Source organism: Taudactylus pleione, unplaced genomic scaffold (genome assembly GCF_031769625.1).
Source record: "Taudactylus pleione unplaced genomic scaffold, aTauple2 ptg000479l, whole genome shotgun sequence".
Lineage (NCBI taxonomy): Eukaryota > Metazoa > Chordata > Amphibia > Anura > Myobatrachidae > Taudactylus > Taudactylus pleione.
In genome coordinates this window covers 5,564,395-5,583,945 of record NW_028284881.1, presented here as the reverse complement: position 1 = coordinate 5,583,945, position 19,551 = coordinate 5,564,395, and the positions used below count along the sequence as shown (strand labels likewise).

The 19,551-nt window shown below is 46.8% G+C and overlaps 1 protein-coding gene across 3 annotated transcripts in view; it reads right to left on the bottom strand.

Moving 5' to 3' along the window:
- Positions 1-19,551, bottom strand: part of RAD9B (RAD9 checkpoint clamp component B) — a 132,786-nt gene that overhangs the window by 88,666 nt on the left and 24,569 nt on the right. For 2 of the 3 annotated variants that reach the window (XM_088449205.1, XM_088449204.1), the window contains exons 1-2: positions 16,485-16,568; positions 9,236-9,350 (exon numbers count right to left, since the gene is read on the bottom strand). In XM_088449205.1, coding sequence (XP_088305331.1) covers positions 9,236-9,350; positions 16,485-16,490 — 121 coding nt within the window. In that variant the 5' untranslated portion in view covers positions 16,491-16,568. Of the gene's footprint in view, positions 1-9,235; positions 9,351-16,484; positions 16,569-19,551 lie in introns of those variants that run through there. The other variant, XM_088449206.1, reaches the window with a different exon arrangement.

Sequence of the window (19,551 nt, the reverse complement as noted above, 5' to 3'; positions counted from 1 at the left end):
AAGCTAGCGCAGCGGCTGTTGTGCTATACGCTGCTAGATGTCGGCATGCGGTGCCTCCGTGCACCCGCGGTCTAGCCAGCGTGATGAGGTTGTTTACTTCTGTTTCACACTGTTGCTATGGGCCGTTCGGACCCCCGGCAACGTCAGTGAGTGTTAGTTCATTACTGTATGCCTAATGACGGTTTAGAAAAAAAAAAAAACATTGCAAAGTGGTGCAGTATCATTGTTTATTTTTATAGTCCCGGAACGCCTCCTCGATTAGGATTCTATACACATATATATATATATATATATATATATATATATATATATACCCAAGGATCAAATAAACCCTTCTTAAGTATTAGCTATTCCATATGCAATTGTGAATGCCATAGGACACTTGGGTTCGCACATGTGCAGTAACGGATTCCTGAACTTTTCGTTCAAGCTCAACAAAACATCTCTCAACTGCAGAAACATCGAAATAGAATTTATCTCTGAATCAGGCCCAGAGTTGATCAATAGCTTGAGCACTTTAAGTAAAATAAATTAATGAACTCCAAGCTCCATATCCACCAATTGATACGCTTGCAGCTATTTGACTAACAATCCCAGAACAGCAGCATAAAAGGAAGGAGAGTAAAGTTGGGAACACAGTAGATCGACAGGTCGGCCGAACCTATCTTACGATTGGTAAGTGCAAACACACTTACCAATCATCTGCCCCATGTGCCTGGCTTGATGGCACAAATGGACAGGAATTAAAATTTTCCCGCCCAGTTGAGCACTTATCAATGGGTCACTGTAGCATGTCTACAGGTAATCGGCGGGTTGCCTGTACACACCAGCAGATGACCAATATATCTGTCAAATATATCGGCTATCTGCTTTACTGCAAGGCCGATTAGATATGTTTGTGAAATACGTCGTTCACAGACATATCGGGTGTACACAAATGCCGATGTACTATGGATATATCAGCCGTTTTATCAGTGTGTACTCATCTTAAGAAGAGGACAAGAACAACATATCAACAAAGACACAACACCATAGCACAATGGGTTTGTTTGTTCATTGCCTTGGGCTTATTTATAAAAAGCAAAAAAAAGTTTTTCTCTAGCATTTTAGATAAAACCATTTTTCCACGTTATAGATGTAGCATAATCCTGCTGAGAAATTCCACTCAATTTTCAACCCTGGAATAAACACTATGTACATTGCTGGTACATCGAGCTCTGCCCAGCACGTATGAATTTCCTAGATATCTTTCATTATCTGAGGACTTTTGGTTCCACCTTGATGACTGATATATGTTATCGATTAGAATGTATCTTTATCAAGATGCCTTTTCAGATTAGTTAGAGCACTTTTAAAATAGTTTAAGATTGCTCTTTGTTCTTGGACGTTGGTTGGCAACTTTGATTCCTGTAATGACACTGACACTATAACTGGCAGTGATGATTTGTTGCCTCCAAGCCAGAAGAGTGGCATCTATTGTCAGAATTGTCTAGTCACAAATTGAAAATGGATAACCTCTACTGAGATCGTTATCACCTGTAGAAATGATTGGACAGGTTGTGATGAGACCTGTTCCACTTTGCTCAGTTTCACTCATATGCAGATGCAATTGTCAGCAAAGTGGACTGCTCTGATCATAGACACCATCTGAGGAGATTTGAGTCATGGCTAAATAGAAAAATATGTTTGAGAACCATTAGAGGATAACAAGAGATATGGTAAGAACTTACCTTTGTTATCTCTGTTTCTACAAAGTCCATAGGGTCCACAGAGTTGACCTTGGGGTATAGCTGGATCTGGATCCACGGGCACCACGCAGTTAAAGCTTTTGCTGCTCCCAGGATGCACTGGGTCCATCCTCCTCTATACCCCGCCCCCGAGCCACAGGCACCTCAGTTTGTAAGTAGCCAAGGCCGGAGGAGGAAAAAACAGAGAGAAGGAAGACTGGAGCACACAAGAACCATACTCACAGAAAGAGAGACGGATAACCGGGGAACAGCCACATAGCCCAAATGAAGCCAGGTGCGTCAGGGCGGGCGCTCTGTGGACCCTATGGACTTCATAGAAACAGAGATAACAAAGGTAAGTTCTTACCATATCTGTTGTTTTCTACTTCAGGGTCCACAGGGTTGACCTTGCGGATATCCCAAAGCAGTTCAACTAAGGGCAGGGACGCTCCTGTGCTGAAAGGAGAATCCGGCGCCCGAAGGATGCATCCTGAGAGGCGAAGGTGTCAAAAGCATAGAACCTCAGAAAGGTCAGGATGGAAGACCACGTGGCCGCCTTACACAGCTGAACAGCCAAGGAGTCACGGCTAGCAACCCACGAGGGACCCACAGACCTAGTAGAATGAGCCTTAACTGAGGCCGGAACAGGCAAACCCTCCTGTGCATAAGCCTCACAAATAACCAAATGAAGCCAACGGGCCAAAGTTTGTTTGCCGGCAGGCCAACCTCTCTTGTGAAAACCAAATAGGACGAACAAGGAATCCGACTTCCGAATGGAACTAGTCCGGTCCACATAAACTTTGAGAGCACGGACCACATCTAAGGAAGCCTCACCAGCCGAGAGATCAGGTGACTGAAATGCTGGCACAACAATTTCTTGATTAATGTGGAACTTAGAAACCACTTTAGGTAGAAAACCCGGGCGAGTGCGAAGCACTGCCCTGTCCTGGTGAAAAATCAGAAAAGGAGGGCGACAGGAGAGTGCCCCCAATTATGATACCCTTTTAGCTGAAGCAATCGCCAGCAGAAAAGCAGTCTTAACCGTTAACCATTTGAGTTCCACCGCCTCAAGAGGTTAAAATGGAGGATCCTGTAAGGCACGAAGCACCACCGCCAAATCCCAAGGAGCCACTGGGGGAACAATGGGAGGCTGAATCCTGAGAACACCCTGGAGTAGCTATCCTACGCTGGAACCACACAGATAGTGCAGACACATGAACTTTCAAAGAAGCTAGGTGTAAGCCTAGGTCCAAACCAGACTGAAGGAATGCCAAAATCCTAGAAACACGAAACACCTGCGGATCGTAGTTTTTGGACTCAAACCACTGAAAATAAGTATGCCACATTCTGTGGTAAATCCTGGCGGAAGCAGACTTGCGCGCCTGAAACATTGTGCTGATGACAGAGCTGGAAAAACCACGGGACCTTAAGACGGATGTCTCAAGAGCCACGCCGTCAAAGACAGACGACCCAGATCCGGGTAAAGGCAGGGCCCCTGAGACAACAGGTCCCGACGTTGAGGCAGAAGAAACGGAACTTTGACGGAGAGGCCTCGAAGATTGGAGTACCAAGGATGTCTGGGCCAAGCCGGAGCCACCAGCAGAAGCGTCCCGCCGTCCTGTTTGAATTTCCGGAGGACCAGAGGCAGCAGTGATATCGGAGGGAATAGATACGCCAGTTGAAACATCCATTTCACTGACAGCGCGTCGACCAGGCTTGCGCCGGCGTCTCTTCTCCTGGACCCGTACACAGGCAGCTTGTGATTGTGACGGGAGGCCATGAGGTCCACCTCCGGCAGTCCACACCTGTCCACGAGTAGTTGAAATACCTCTGGGTGAAGGGACTATTCCCTGGAATGCACGTTGTGACGGCTGAGGAAGTCTGCTTCCCAATTGAGGACTCCTGGAATGAAGACTGCCGAGATGGCTGGAAGGTGGCACTCCGCCCAAGACAGGATGCGTGACACCTCCGACATTGCTGTTTGACTGCGAGTCCCCCCTTGACGGTTGATGTATGCAACCGTGGTTGTGTTGTCGGACGGAACAAGCAGTGCCCTTCCTTGAAGAGCGTGACCGGACAACTGGAAGGCCCTGTACATGGGCCGAAATTCCAGAATGTTGATGGGAAGAACCACTTCTTCCGCCGTCCAATGGCCCCGAATGTGAAAGTGGACCTGTCACTGCCCCCTAACCCCGGAGACTGGCATCTGTCGTTAGCAGAACCCAGTCCGGGATCCAAAAGGGGCGACCCTTGGTGAGTTGTGACATCTGAAGCCACCAAGCAAATGACAGGCACAACACCAGCATCTGACAACACCGGAGACAACACCAGCATCTGAGTTCTGATCCAGTGTGGTAACCCGTTCCATTTGGATAGAATCAGCCCCTGCAGGGGCCTGGAATGAAACTGGGCATACTCCACCATGTCGAATGACGACACCATAGACCCGAGAACTCTCACTGCCGAGTAAACCGACACATGGTAACTCTTTAGACAACAATACACTCGTACTTGTAGGGAAGAAATCTTTTCTGGAGTCAGAAATATCCTGACAAGAGTCCAGAAGGGCTCAAAAATGAACCATCCTTTGACGGAATCAGGGAGTACTTCTTCCAGTTTATCAGCCAACCGTGCGCTTGCAGACAAGCGATCGTCAGGAGCAGATGTTGTAAAAGTACCAACGGAAAGCCTGCCAGCAATAGGTGGTCGTCCAGATACAGCAGAAGCCTTATACCCTGGCTGCGCAGATGGACAGCCATGACAGCCATAATTTTGGTGAACACCCTTGGAGCTGTGGAAAGGCCAAAGGGCAGAGCCTGAAATTGGAAGTGAAGCTGACGTATAGCAAACCTCAGAATCTGCTGGTGTGAAGGTGCTATAGGATCATGGAGGTAGGCGTCCTGGATATCCAGGGAGAGCATATAATCCCCCAGTTCCATAGACAGAATGATGGACCGCAAAGTTTCCATCCTGAATGTGGGCACTCTGAGGAACTTGTTCAACGATTTCAGGTTGAGGATAGGCCAATGAGACCCATTGGGTTTCGGAATCAGAAACAGAGAAGAGTAGTAACCTGTCCCGCGTTGAGAAAGCGGAATGGGAACAATGACCCCTGCTTTCAGCAAGGAAACTATGGCTTCCTGAATCTGCAAGGCCTTGGTCTTGTCCTGAGCAAGACTTGTGCAGAAGAACTGTTGGGGGGTCTGTGATGGAAGGAAAGGGCGTACCCCTGAGAGACCACTTCTCGTACCCAAGCATACGTGGAGGTATTGCACCAGTACTGGGCAAATTGAAGAATCGGCCTCCCACTCTAGGATCCCCCAGAGAGAGGCCCGTCCCATCAGGCTGAAGGCTTATCCTCTGGCTTGGAAGCAGGGCGTCTAGTGCTCCAGGCCTGCTTCTTTGGTTTAGGGGCAGCCTTGGCTGACAACTGCCTTGAGAAGGACTGACCCTTGGACTTACCCTGAGTACGAAAGGACCGAAAGGCTGAGGTCCTAGCCTTAGAAGGCGCAGCTGCTGATGGCAGAAACGGCGACTTAGACTTTGCCAGGGTATCAACAATTTTGTCCAGGTCAGGACCGAACAAAATCTCCCCATTAAAGGGCAAAGCCTCCAGGCCCTTCTTGGAATCCGCATCCGCTCTCCAAGAACGAAGCCACAAAGACCGGCAAGCAGAGACCGCTGCCGCCGAAACTCTGGAAGTCAGAAGACTGGCATCCAAAGACACTTCTCCAATATAGGAAGCGGCATCCCTCATCTGTCCAACTAAAGCTCCCTGAACCTCCGGAGCTTCCTCAGGAAAAGTATCTTCCAGTACATTGGCCCAGCTCTCAATGGCTTTAGCCACCCAAGAGATGGCCATGGACGGACGGGCCACCGCCCCTGAGAGAGAATAAATGGATTTAAAACAAGTCTCCACTTTCCTGCCCGTGGGATCCTTTAGGGGTGAAATGGACGGCATAGGCAAGGTAGCACTCTTGATTAAGCGAATAACATGAGAATCCACAGCAGGCGGGGTTTCACACTTTTTGCAATGACTTGCAGGAAACTGATAACTAGATGCTAAACGTTTCTGCGGCTGGAACTTCTTACTAGGCAACTGCCAGGCCTCCGCCATATGATCAGTCGGCTGGTCAGATAGAGGAAAAACAGCCGAAGTGACTTTTGCCTGCTTAAAATTTGGATACTTGGACTTAGAGGCCGGGGCGTCGTCCTCTATATCAAGAATGGACCGCACCGCCCGCACCAATGCCGGCACATTAATGGAAGATTTCGTCTCCACTTCCTGGGCAGGGGAATCCGAATCAGAGTCTTCAGGCAATTCCCCCTCATCCGAGGACACATCTGAGTCTGATAGGTGCTCAGACTGGGATGACATAACAGTGCGTTTAGACGCCTTTTGAGGTTTGTCACTACACAACATAGTTTGAAAGGCTGAAGATGAGGCCGCCAAACTCTGGACCGAACTGGAGAACACATCCACCCATGGTAGTTGACCCGCCTGCGGGAGACCCTGGAAGGGAATGACTGACTGCTGCATCACCGGAGGTCCCGCGGGGTATTCCTCCGAAGAGAGGGAGCCCGCCGCCACCACTAGCGTCTCCGGTCTGTCCCCAGAGACTGCATAGACACGCGGGTCACCGCAAGCAGTGATCCGCGTATTACCTTATCCCCGGCGCTCCAGCAGCAGTCGTGGGAGTACCCAGAACCCGTGCTAGTACAGACTCTGGGGTCCCGCCGCGATCCCCAGATCTGTACTGGCGTCGGGGCGCCAGCAGGGTGTAAGAGCGGCAGCTTGGACGTCCAATGGACAGTCTGATGCTGCCACCCTGAAGAGTCTGTTAAAAACAAAATATTAAATTAAAAAAATTTAAAAATAAGCTAAGGGGCTGCTAAGCACCCCCCCTGCGCTAAGGGTGACCCGATTCCGGCCGGGCACCAACTAAAACTGAGGTGTCTGTGGCTCGGGGGCGGGGTATAGAGGAGGATGGACCCAGTGCATCCTGGGAGCAGCAAAAGCTTTAACTGCGTGGTGCCCGTGGATCCAAATCCAGCTATACCCCAAGGTCAACCCTGTGGACCCCTATGGACCCTGAAGTAGAAATACAAGATTTTGCAATCTTTATTTATTAACTAAACATTTACTTATATATATTCGGAATTGGGAACAAAGCTATAATAAAACAGTAATAAAACAACACTGGGTAATAACAGACATACAATGAGGTAAGAGGGCCTTGCTTGCAAGCTTACCATTAATAGTGTAAGCTTACAAGCTATTGGTTCTAGTCTACTGGCAAAAAACACCCTGTTTGGTGTTTTATCTAAAAGGAAAACAGTTATTTTTCACAGACAGTACACAACAGGATAGACATAAAAGACAAATATACTGAATATCTATCCTCAGCTGGGAGACACAGATGAGATGCTGCAGCTTCACTGTCCTGCTAGTGGTGAGCAAGCTTTCTCATCAAGATCGCTCGATAGATCGTTTCTGCTAAAACATGAATGATCTGCACAAAATTGTTAACGAGATTGCCAGATTTTATTGCATGTAGGTAACATCTGAGGATAAGACGTATGAAACGCGGGTATGCACATCGGCATCGTTCGTGGACACTACACGATTTGTCGTTCCGATGCGTTGAAATCGACCAAATCGTGCAAAATATCGTCTAGTGTGTATGCACCTTTAGACTGAGGTTCACATTTGCTGGTTTATCCCCAAACGTCTTGTGCATGCCCAGTGTTGCTTAGCTCCACACACTGCAGCGAAACACCATACTCATATTAAACAATATTTCACTCATAACTGAGGGCCTGATTCAGTAGGGATTGCAACAATCGCATGCAATCGGGCGACTGTTGCATACTAAGCATGCATCGCAGTGCATGTGTGCGATCCAGCCACTGTGATCGAGACTGCGATCGCAGTGACTACGCAGGTCCATTGCAGAGTGATTGAAAGGAAGTACCGTTTGGGGGTGGTCGGCAAAACACAGGTGTGCCAGTGCGTTCGAACGCCGTTGCAGGGACGTGCATAAATTATTCACTGCGATGCCATACGCAGCTTGTGTACTCACTGCGTGCGACGAGGTTAGCAATTCCTGAGTAAGGTCAGAGCTTCTGCAAGTGTGCATGAGGCTGTGATGGTACTCGATGTTACTGATGGCTTTGCAGTCTTGCTAAGGGTTACGGATATGTGTAAGGTAAAGTGGGCGTCCTAATGTTGTGCTGTGACGTCATAGCGAGCGCAGTGGATTAGCATACTATCGCAGTGAGACTGCGTGCGTTATCGTTATTGCAATCGCAGTTGCGGTCCGTAATGAATCAGGCCCTGAATTAATAGTTTTGGTTGGAATTAAACTTTAATTGGAATTCACAGGCTGCACCTAAAGTTACACACGCTAAACTGAGTCTTTTTTGAATTTCTAAACCTGGATAGTTTAGATGGATATTACTAATTCTTAGCCCCACACTAAACCCTATAGATCAGTGATATTGAGGTGCTCTGTAAACACTTTATTAATTGTATATTATTCATTTAATATATACTTTTTTGGAGGGGGGCGTATGTAGTCATATTATGGACATTCCGAATTTTGACACTGCATCAAATGGTTCTGAATGTCGACAACTTTGTCAACATGTTCATAATGTCAAAGTTGACAAAATGTCAGCATGTTCAAAATGTTGACATTGGGAATTATTCAAGCTCAGACGGATATGATACCGCAGTTGGTAACATGGTAGCAGCCATAGCACTATTATGGTAATGCAGCAGGAGGCATCCCGCCTCTTGCATGCATTACTGTTCCGAGCTGCCGCCCCTCCCTGCCCCCTCTCCGCCCAGAAACGTCAGCAGACTGTCAATCACATGCGCAGTACAAGTGTTGTGCCGACGAAGAGGGGTCAAATCAGAGATGTGCACTAACCATCGGTTTAGTGCACATCTCTAAATTAGCCCCATTATGCATGTCGACATTATGAACATAGCAGTGTTAGGGTTTGGATGCAGTTAGGTTTAGGCTGCAGACATTCGCACCGTCGTCAACATAGTGAATGTCGACATGACAACTGTCGACGATGGAGCCCCGTTGACATTCACAATGTCGGCCTTCTCGTATATAACACACCCCTTTTATTTTGTAACAAAGAGATTAGGTTATTCTACTAGAATTCTGCTTAAAAAGGACCTGCCACATACTGCATTTAGTAAAAATATAAATAAAATGTTTTACAGTCATATTATTTATAGAGTATTTATATTCTACAATATTCTGCTTTGTGAAAATAAAATGTGGTATACTCTTTACAAAAAAAAAAAAAAAGCATGTTGAGGTATAAAAATAGTAGAGACCATAGAAACTGCATTACATTAGTAATACATTACAAAATATATTTTTAATTAATGATATTTAAAATAAAACAGAATACTAAACAGAGCAGGAACATTACAATGTGGTCTTTATTTAGGCAAAATAAAAATCATTTAATTATTTACTTACCATGTTTGCAGAGAAACTGAAACACCATGTGGCATGTATTGAAATTTATGTGAAGGTGGCACTTTTCCACATTCCTTTCCAATGTGCTCAAACATCTAAATACAGGTAGAACAGACTGGAAAACAAAGTGCAAGAGTTTGGCAATGCCAGAAATGACACATCACACTAGTTTTAATGATTAAAGCTGCATACACACACAACGATTTTGTAAATTAATGATTTTCGTTCATTTTTTTCAAGGGAAAAATGAACGAAAATCGTTTACTAAAATCGTTCATTTACTAAATATAATGAACGATTTTTTTGAACTACAAACGATTTTTGCATAATCCCTTAATGAAAATCATTGAGTTGGTCAGTCTGACTGAACTACAAACGTGAACGATAATCGTTCATCATTTTAACTTAGAAAGTGAACAATTTTTTAAACGATTGAACGATAAACAATATCGTTAACGATAATCGTTCAACACTTTTAAGGTGCATACACACACAACGAGTTTTTGAACAGTCATTCAGCACAAGTCAAAATATAGAAAACAAGCACAATGGGCCTGATTCAGTGTTGTACGCAGTCCCCTATCGGTCTCAATAAAGCAATGTTTTGGCGTCTGCGCATGAGGGCAGGGAATGAGCAGCGACGGGGACCATTCCCCAAAACAGGAGAGTGTCGCCTCTGTTTTGTGAGAGTGCTGAGGCCAGGGTCTGTGGTGTTTGTGTCATCTGCGCATGCAACACTCGGATCTATGCTAACAGAAGACGTCTTTTTTCTTCAGACGTCTCCTGCGGCATTAGCATATTTTACCATCACTGCTGCGTCCAAAGTTGAAGCAGCGATGCTATTACCGTACATCTCTGAATCAGGCCAAATAACCCCTATTTGGTGCTTTTTAAAACAACTCCAAACTTGCAACAACCTAGAAAATATAAATGTAGTAACAATGCTGAAAATGTTAAATGTTTCTGCATGTTTACACCGGTTTATAAAGTGCTTTAACCATAGGGAGGTAAGCACTTCAGTTAGCCTTACTGATCTATTTTTGGCAAACTGAAAGCTGCATCAAACGTGCATAATAGCAGCATGATGCAGAGCTTGTACAATTCTGATCGCCATGTGTAAAAAGGTCTCATTCTTCCAAACAAAGGAGCAAATTAAAGACGCTGCTATACACTTTCTACCTCTGTATTCTTCCTAGGGTAACCTATTGCTTAATCACATCCATATCTTCCCTTGTGTTATTTAGACTACTTTATTATTATTTTTATTATAATTATTATTATAATTTATTTATATGGCGCCACAAGTGTTCTGCAGTGCCTTACAAAGTACATAAATAAATAAGTGACCAGTGACTTACAGTACAATAGAATACAATGCAGGACAAAGACATATATAATATACTTTGCTACATTAGCGACCATAACACCCACATAAGCAGCATGGCATAAGCAACCAAGTGTTAGGTGCCCTAGTGGGGAGTAAGAAGTAGATGAAAATAAAGTAGGGAGAAGCACATGAGGGTAGAGGGCCCTTCTCATAAGAGCTTACTTTCTAGACAAACAGGTGTGACACAGATGGGGTAGACAGGGAGGAAGGAACTTGTAGCCAAAGTTAGGATGAGAGCTGGAAGGCTTTAATGAAGTAGTGGGTCTTGAGAGCCCATTTGAATGCTTGTAGAGAGGTGGAGAGCCTGACGGGGAGAGACAGTTCCAAATATAGGGAGCAGCACGGGCAAAATCTTGGAGAAGAGAGTGGGAGGAAGTAATCAGTTGGCATAAAAGGTGGCGTGCATTTGTTGAACGAAGAGGGCGGATAGGAGAGTGAAGGGAGATGAGATCAAAGATGTAAATGGGAGAGGAATGGGTGAGGGCTTTGTAAGCGAGTGTGAAACCTTGAATTGGGTTCTGAAAGGGAAGGGGAGCCGGACGAGGGCTTGTAGGAGAGGGGAGGCAGATGTAGTGTGAGATGTGAGCCGAGCAGCAGCATTTAGGACAGATCTTAGACATATTAAGTTGAAGCAATTGCTGGGACATCCAGGAAGAGATAGCAGAGAGACAGTTGGAGATATGAGTCAGTAGAGAGGTGGAGTGATCAGGGGAGGAAAGGTAGATCTGAATATCATCAGTATAGAGATGATAATGGAGGTCAAAAGAGCTGATGAGTTCACCTAGAGAGGGCGTATAGAGGGAGAATAGGAGAGGTCCAAGAACAGAACCTTGGGGAACACCTACTGTAAGAGAAAAGGATCGGTCAGAGAGATAGGAGGACAGCCAGGAAAGGGCAGTGTCACGTAGACCAAGGGAGTGAAAGATTTGTAGCAGGAGAGGGTGGTCCACAGTGTCAAAAGCAGCAGAGAAGTCAAAGAGAATGATCAGAGAGTAGTGGCCCTTGGATTTGGCAGCAAGGAGGTCATTGCTGACTTTCATGAGGGTAGTTTCAGTGGAGTGGAGAGAACAGAAGCCAGACTGAAAAGGGTCAAGGAGGGAGTGGGAGGAAAGAAAGGTGGTTGTAAACAATACGCTCACGGAGTTTGGAGGCAAAAGGGAGATGGGTCAGTAGTTAGAGAGAATGTTAGGATCAAGGGTAGGTTTTTTAAGAATAGGGGATACAAGGGCATGCTTGTGTTAGGGAACGGGTATTAACTTTAGACAAAATAGTCCCGCCACAGCCTTGAGGGCTGGAACACTTGGCTAGCTGCGGCCGTGGAGCAGCCTTGAGGGCTTGTAAGTCATTGACTTGTTGTGGCCTGCAGGCCAGAGAACAAGATGTGGCCTTTGGGCTGTGTAGCAGCCTTGAGGGCTGGTAAGCCTTGGCTTGTTGTGGCCTGAGGGTCGTAGGACAAGGTGCGGCCTTTGGGCCGTGTAGTAGCCTTGAGGGCAAGTTGTGGCCTGTGGGCCATAGAACAAGATGCAGCCTTTGGGCCGTGCAGCAGCCTTCTGGGCTGGTAAACCTTGGCAAGTTGTGGCCTGTGGGCCATAGCACAAAATGCAGCCTTTGGGTCGTGCAGCAGCCTTGGCTGCAGTGGTCCGATGAAAGACGTATGCCACCGGGTTCACACAAGTGGTGGTACGCTGGATTGCGTGGTATGGATGCTGGAGTGTGACCTGTGCCGCAGGGTTGACACAAGCAGCTGGAGGCTGAAGTGTGGCCTGTGCTGCCAGGTTGACACAAGCAGCTGGACGCTGGAGTGCAAACTCTGGAAACTGAATGCTGTCTGTGCCGCCTGGATGACACAAACGGCAGAGTGTGGATATGCGGACCGTGCCGCCTAGATGACACAACCGGCAGGTAGTAGATATGCGGACCGTGCCGCCTAGATGACACAAACGGCAGGTAACAAAAGCTGAGAGGAGGAATGGGTACTCGACTGGAAAGCAGGAGACAACACCAAAACCGGAAACACGTGAAACGCTATCACTGGCACTGGAGAAGCCTTCGCACCAGCAGGAAATAGCACAAGAGCCAATCCAGGACAGACCAAGGATGATGGACAGCTGATGGGGAGAAGTTCAGCGAACGATCGCTCGGCGTTCGTCTCGCCCTGCGTTCTCAGTGCGGCAGCTTGTGACAGCTTGAATGCAGAAGGGACAGTGCCTGATGAGAGGGAGGTGGGCCAGATGGGAGCAGGCAGAAGGGGAGAGGTAGCGGAGAAGGTGGGAGGGGACAGGATCAAGGGGGGAGGTTGAAGGGGGAGGATCAGATGAGGGCCATGACTTCCCCTCCAGATACAGGGGAGAAGGATGTCAGAGTCTGTAAAATGGATGGGGAGGGGTGATCCGGGAAAGGAGGAAGTGGAGAGTTGGGGGACTGGTGGGATATGATGTCCTGATGTATGGAATAAATTTTAGATGTAAAGTAGGTAGCAAAGTCAAGGGCAGAGAGCGAGGAGGGGAGACAAGGAGGGGGTGGGCACAGGAGGGTGTTGAAGGTGATGAAGAGACGCTGGGGATTTGAGGACTGGGAGATGAGGTTCTTGAAATATGACTGTTTAGAGAGGGAACGGACAGCACTGTAGGATGAGAGCATAAATTTGAAATGGAGAAAATCTGCTTTAGAGCGTAATCTTCACCACTGTCACTTGGCGGTTCGTGAACACTTTTGCAGGTATCTGGCACATTTGGAATCCCAGGGTTGAGGTTTGGATCTGTGAGGGTGAGTAGTTATAACCGGAGCAACAGAGTAAAGAGCAGAAGTTAGGGAGGCATTGTATAGTGAAGCAGCTTGTTCATGGCAGGAGAGAGGATAGTGGAGAGAAGTGAGCCAAGCAGGGAAGAAAATTAATGGTGGCCTTAGGAGGTAGAAGGAGAAAGGGATAGGTTAAAAGAGAGAAGGTGATGGTCAGAGAGGGGGAATGGGGAATTGGAGTAATCAGAAATATCACAACAGTGAGTGAAGACCAGATCAAGCGAATGTCCACTCACATGGGAGGGTGAGGAGGTCCATTGGGAGAGGCCATATGAAGATGTAAGGGTGAGGAGTTTGGAGGCAGAGGATTCTGTGGGGATATCAATTGGAATATTGAAGTCTAGGATAATGGAGGGAACATCTGAGGAGAGAAAGTGAGGGAGCCAGGAAGCAAAGTTGTCAAGGAACTTGGGGGGAGAGCCAGGGAGACGGTAAATGACAGCTAGGCTAGAGGTGTACAGGTTGGAAGAGGCGTATAGCATGAACTTCAAATGTAGAGAATGTAAGGGATGGTTCTGAAGGTAAGAATTGGTATGAGTAACCGAGGGATAGAAGGGCCCCAACACCACCACCACTTATTTCAATAAGTAACAACCCTCACAGATTAAATTTTTCGATAGTCTCTGTATATAATATAGGAAAGCCAGTCATTGTGAAATATATACTGTAAATGCACAAAATAATTAATTTAGCATAAACAACATTACAACACATATCCTTAATAACATTTTTATTACACATAGGGCGGAATTCAATTGATTCCTTTCCCCATCGCGCCCGACGGAGCTATTCAATTCTTGCTCCTGTCGGGCACGATGAGCTGCCAGCGCTACTGTCAGGGTTCAGCCTAGGATCGGCTATCTCTTACCTCCGTGCCGGCTTCCCCTGACTTCCTTGTGGTCAGACGCCTGGTGCAGTGAGGGGTGAGATGCTGAGTATTCTACCTTAGGTGCTTTTGCGGACTTCCATGGTCAGCTGTGTGTTTTGGGGATCGGAGTTCCCATCATGGACGCCGCCATGACAGTTCCTCTCATGTGACAGTCCTCCTAACCAATGGTAGCATGATCTCAGTCAGCTGACGCTGTGCTCCAATAATCTGCTACCCCTGGGTATAAATCCGCCCCCAGAACTTCAGGAAGATGCTGTTCAACTTCGTTATTCCAAGTGCCTGTGTTACTCCCACTGTTGCTCTGTGCTAAATCCTTCAGCGTGTTGCTTCAGCCTGCTCACAGTTTTCCAGTTTCCTGTGTTAGCTTCCATGCTAACCCTTACTCTGAGACTTTAGCTTTCTCACAGTACTTCAGTGTTTCATGTCCCTTCCCTGTGTGTCTTTGTATATGTGCTGCTGATTCTATTGCAGCTTTCCTGTAGCTATTACCCTGTGTCACTGAGGTGTCAGATTACCTGCTAGTACTAATTAGCTCACAGCTGGACCTCCAGCACTCTCCTAGTAATTGCTTTTGTCCAGTACCAGCATTACTAGCTTCCCCAGTTTATTCCTGCCTTCCCTCTGTGTTTTACTGTGTTTATCAGCTCCAGAATCTGTTGCAGTTCCTGTACATTTTCCTGTGTTTCCAAGCTAGCCTGCGACTTGGATTACTACATGTGCCTGTGTCCACTTCTCTCTGTGTCTTGTTTGTGCAGTCAACACCTACATTTATAGCTTTCCAGTGCATGTTGGTGTTCTTTGCTCTGTGTCTTGTCTCTGCAAATCAGCTCTAAACATATCTAGCAATTCCCAATATATGCCTCTGTTTTTCTGTGCAATCAGCACTTGGATTTCTTAGTGATTCTCAGTACACTTTCCAGTATTCCTATGCTAGCCTGTGATTAGGATCCCTAAACAGCGTTTCAATATCTAAGCATCCAGTTTACCTCCTGTGCTCTAGCATTTGCTTTGTTAAATATAGTTTCCGGTCTGCCATTCCCAGGTACCTGTCCAGAGTGCCGCGACCTGCTCACTTGGTGCAGCGGAAAACCAAATCCCAATTGGAGGGGTCACTGGAGAAAACCACCAAGTGAGTTAGACTCCGCGCCTCTGGGCAGGTCTAGCCAAACCTGTGTTCGGCCGCAACTAGGAGACCTAGTCCAGTCACTTCCCAGGTCACCCGAACCCCCCGGCTTACCGTCCTCCACAGAGGAACATTTGCATCGGATCATGACAGCTACATTTCAGCTCGCAGCCCCTGGGGGATGAGAGCTGAAATGTGCGAAAAGTGACATGTTTGGGCGCCCAAACATCACTTTTCGCGATCGCGCCCAGCACTTTGGTCGGGTTTAGCTGCTTTACGCGGCTAAACCCGACCACTTTGGGCGCGATCAGCACAAAAATCTGGAACAATTGCATAGCGGCCCGCGATCTCCTGTCACTTTAGACGGGAGATGCGGGCCGCGAAAACAATTGAATTCCGCCCATAGTGCACATTACTGTTCAATATGATACAATATCTGTGTGCAGGTACATTACTGTTATAAAATGGCTCCTAGCACATATTTTCTATTTAGCAGTGGTGCTCTGCCCCTGCTGAGGCTCCCCAGCAGCCTAACAGGTCTCACACTTCCTGCAGCCAGGCAGGTTTCCTTACACTCCAGGCTACCGGCGCACCCCCATACCTAACTCTAACTTAATTGCTTATTAACCTTGAGTCTTCCTGTGTTCCATTAATGGGCAAATTGGCCATAGACCTCATGGTAGGCCGATGACCCCATATAATGTTTGATTTTATTTTTGTTAACTAAGAGGGGACCATGTTTGTCCATAAGCGCATATGAGCTGGCATGGGCCAGCGATAGCATTGTTGTGCTTATTAATGCTTGGCCCCCTTCCATGAGACCAGCTACTTCACGTTACATGTGTCCTGGCTTTTCTGTGCTGCATCTTCTTTGATTTTTGATTCCCTCATGCACTAGGAGCTGGCAATGACTATTAACTTTTTAATAAACTTGTATTTTAGGTTAAACGGCCTCTTTTTGAGAAACACTACACATTTCACACTCTTTCTTAAGATGTATTTAAATTAACTTTATCTTAATATGATTGAAATTTATTAACACCATACATACCTTCATTGAAAATTTGCAATTTATTTGCAAAAGAACATCATCATGACCTTGTTCATGAATAGATGCTTTACAGTAACTATGGAAAAAGAAGGATGAAAATACGATGCAGGCATATGCTGATCTGGAAGAACTAACCACTCTCAAGGCAAGCTAGGTATATAGAAAGGATATTATATTAAAGCAATCGATAATTACAATCTGTTTAGCAATAACAAAGTGCGAATAGAATGTGAATAGTGAATATTATTATCGGCTTAGAGTGCTCAAATGCTATATGTTCCAAAGCATTAACAATATCAAAAATATTTGAAAATACAGTAATCATTTATTATCAGTACATACAAAGGCATGTATATGACTTGTAGCTAAATTACCTAGGTGACTTCATTTTTCTGTAAAAAATTTTGACGGCTGTTACATGGGGATCGGTATGAATGAACGCTAGACATGAGCCTGGCGGTTGAAATTCTGTCACCGGCAGCCGAACAGCACAGATCCCGACAGGGCAGGTAAGTACGCTATCCCTACCCCTCTCCCCCCCTAACGCTAACCCTCCCATAGGCGTGCCTAACCTCCCCCCTAGTACCTAACCCTAACCTCCCCCCAGGGGTGCCTAAACCTAACCTCCCTCCCCGCACCCTAAACCTCCCGGGGGGAGCCTAACCCTAACCCCCCCTTCCCCTAGCCTAACCCTAATCCTCCTGGGGGGTGCCTAACCCTAAATCCCCCCGGTAGCCCCTAAACCTAACCATCCCCCGCGCGGCTGTCCGCTCACGACGCCTGGTTTACCTTCATTCTGTATGCCGGCCGTCAAGATTTCGACACCTATCATTACTCCCATGCCGGGATTCCACAGTCGGGAAGCCGGCGGTTGGCATTTTGAGCACCGGCTTCTTGGCTGCATACCGTTACATATTGTTACTATAATGAGTATATGACTGCAACTTATAGTAACAGTATAGGATAGTAGCAGAATTTTCATATATTCCATGGATATAACATTATGGAATGTTTCATATCTTAAAACATGTCTGATATTCTCCCTTTTCATTGGGCACGATTCTATTCAGCGCGATGTAAATAGCTCCGGGTGATAGCCCCCGGAGCTATTAAATTCATTGCGATGTTAGGTCGAGAAAGGCTCATTATCGCGCCTTAAACAGGGTGTTTAGGCGTGATAACGGGCATTCCCCGACCTAACTTCCCGACGCGAGGCTGTTTTCCAGGCGCGAAGGGCAGAAAACAGCCTCGTGCCGGGACTTTTGTCGGATTTCTTCTCTCATCCCCGGAGGGATGAGAGAAGAAATCATTAGTCGGACTTGGCAGCGCGGTGTATTGAATAGCTGCAGGAGCTCACTCCCGGCGCTATTTACATCACGCTGAATAGAATCGTGCCCATTGTATAAGTCGTTTTTTTCTCACACATAACAAGAGACACTGGGCCTGATTCAGAGCCACTCGTAAGCGGCAGCTCGTTCGCTCCAAGCGATGTTTGCCCAACTGCGCATTCGTACGGATTGTTATACGCATGCGCGAACCAGTCAGTGCGGCCAAAATTCATGTGCTCGCAAAATAGCGAATGCCTGATAATTTGAGTGACAGAATGAGGCGTATGTGGGTGGTAACAGGGGAAGGTGCTTGAAAACGGGGAGTGGAGATCCGATCGCAGGCGTGCTTAAAGGTCAAAACGGGCGTTTCATGGGTGTGCATATTTAAAACAGCAGCGTCATTGACCACGTCACTGGGTTATTTTTAAGCCAGAACTGCTCGCAAAATTGTGGTAGCAAAAACCAACCACAAGAATAGCGAGCAGTTCATACCCTGTTCTATGTACTCGATTAATCTAATAAATAGCGGACATGATGTAGGATGCGAGCGGCCAGGGGGCGTAGTTTCCCAAAAAACGACCGCAAGTTTTGTACGCTCGTTCAGACCTAGAGGCGTGAACAGACCGCAAACAGCGAACGCTTCATTTGAATAGCCACCCCTATTTTCAGGACGAGCGAGCGCTAATTGCGTCCGGCTCTGAATCAGGCCCACTGTATACTAGATGTTGTTTAACTCATTGATTATTTTCTCAATTTTCCAATTGTATGTTTTGCTCTCCTAGATTTGAATAATTTTTCATATACTGCAGTTTCCATTTACCAAATCATATTAAAGCTGCACTACCACCTTCTTAAAAGATTATAGAAACTTGTCCCTCAACAGATGAAACCCTGGAAACTGGTACATGTTCTTATTGGGACTATTATTACTGGGATTTGTTTACAGGGTGCCACAAGGGTTGAACACAAGGGGAATAACTGACATCAAGATACATAAATACAGACAGTGTGTAAATTCACATACATACATACAGGACCGGCTCCAGGGTTCTGAGCACCCTGTGCTGGCTCTTGAGAGAGCACCCTAACCTCGCACGCGGCGAAGCTGCGCGCGATCAAATTTGGGGGTGTGGCCTAATTACCATAGGCCACACACCCTGTATGACGTTATTTGGAGGCATGCCCGCATGGCACGCCTCCAAATAACGGCAGGCTGGGGGTAAAGCCCAGCACTCCGTCACTGGCTGGCCTTCCCCCAGCCCTCTCTCCTGCCGGGCGGCAACCATTCAATCTCTGGGGGTCCACTCTCTGGGGGTCCGGCACCGCCGCACAGCTGCGGCGGTGGGGGTCCCCAGCCTCCGGATTTGACCACCCGCGGGCCGAAGTGGAACAGTGGGACAATACTGTCCCGCTGAAATCGGGATGCTGGGGAGGGGTGCCGCTGTCTACGGGTGGCGCTCCAGTGCGACCGCACTGGTCGAACACCCCTAGAGCCGGCCCTGGATACATAGTTACAGTGTGCAGTTAGCATAATATGGAGGGAAGAGGGTACTTTTCCTCTAAGTAAAAATACCAATGTATTGCCGATATTCGAACGGGATATCGGCAATACAACGGGATATATTTTTAACGGGATTCGGATTTATATTCGGTTTTACATTTGAATTTGCCTTTAGTAAACCTCTGATGTGCAAAATCATATGAAAATCTAATTCAAATACACCAGAAATCCAAAATCT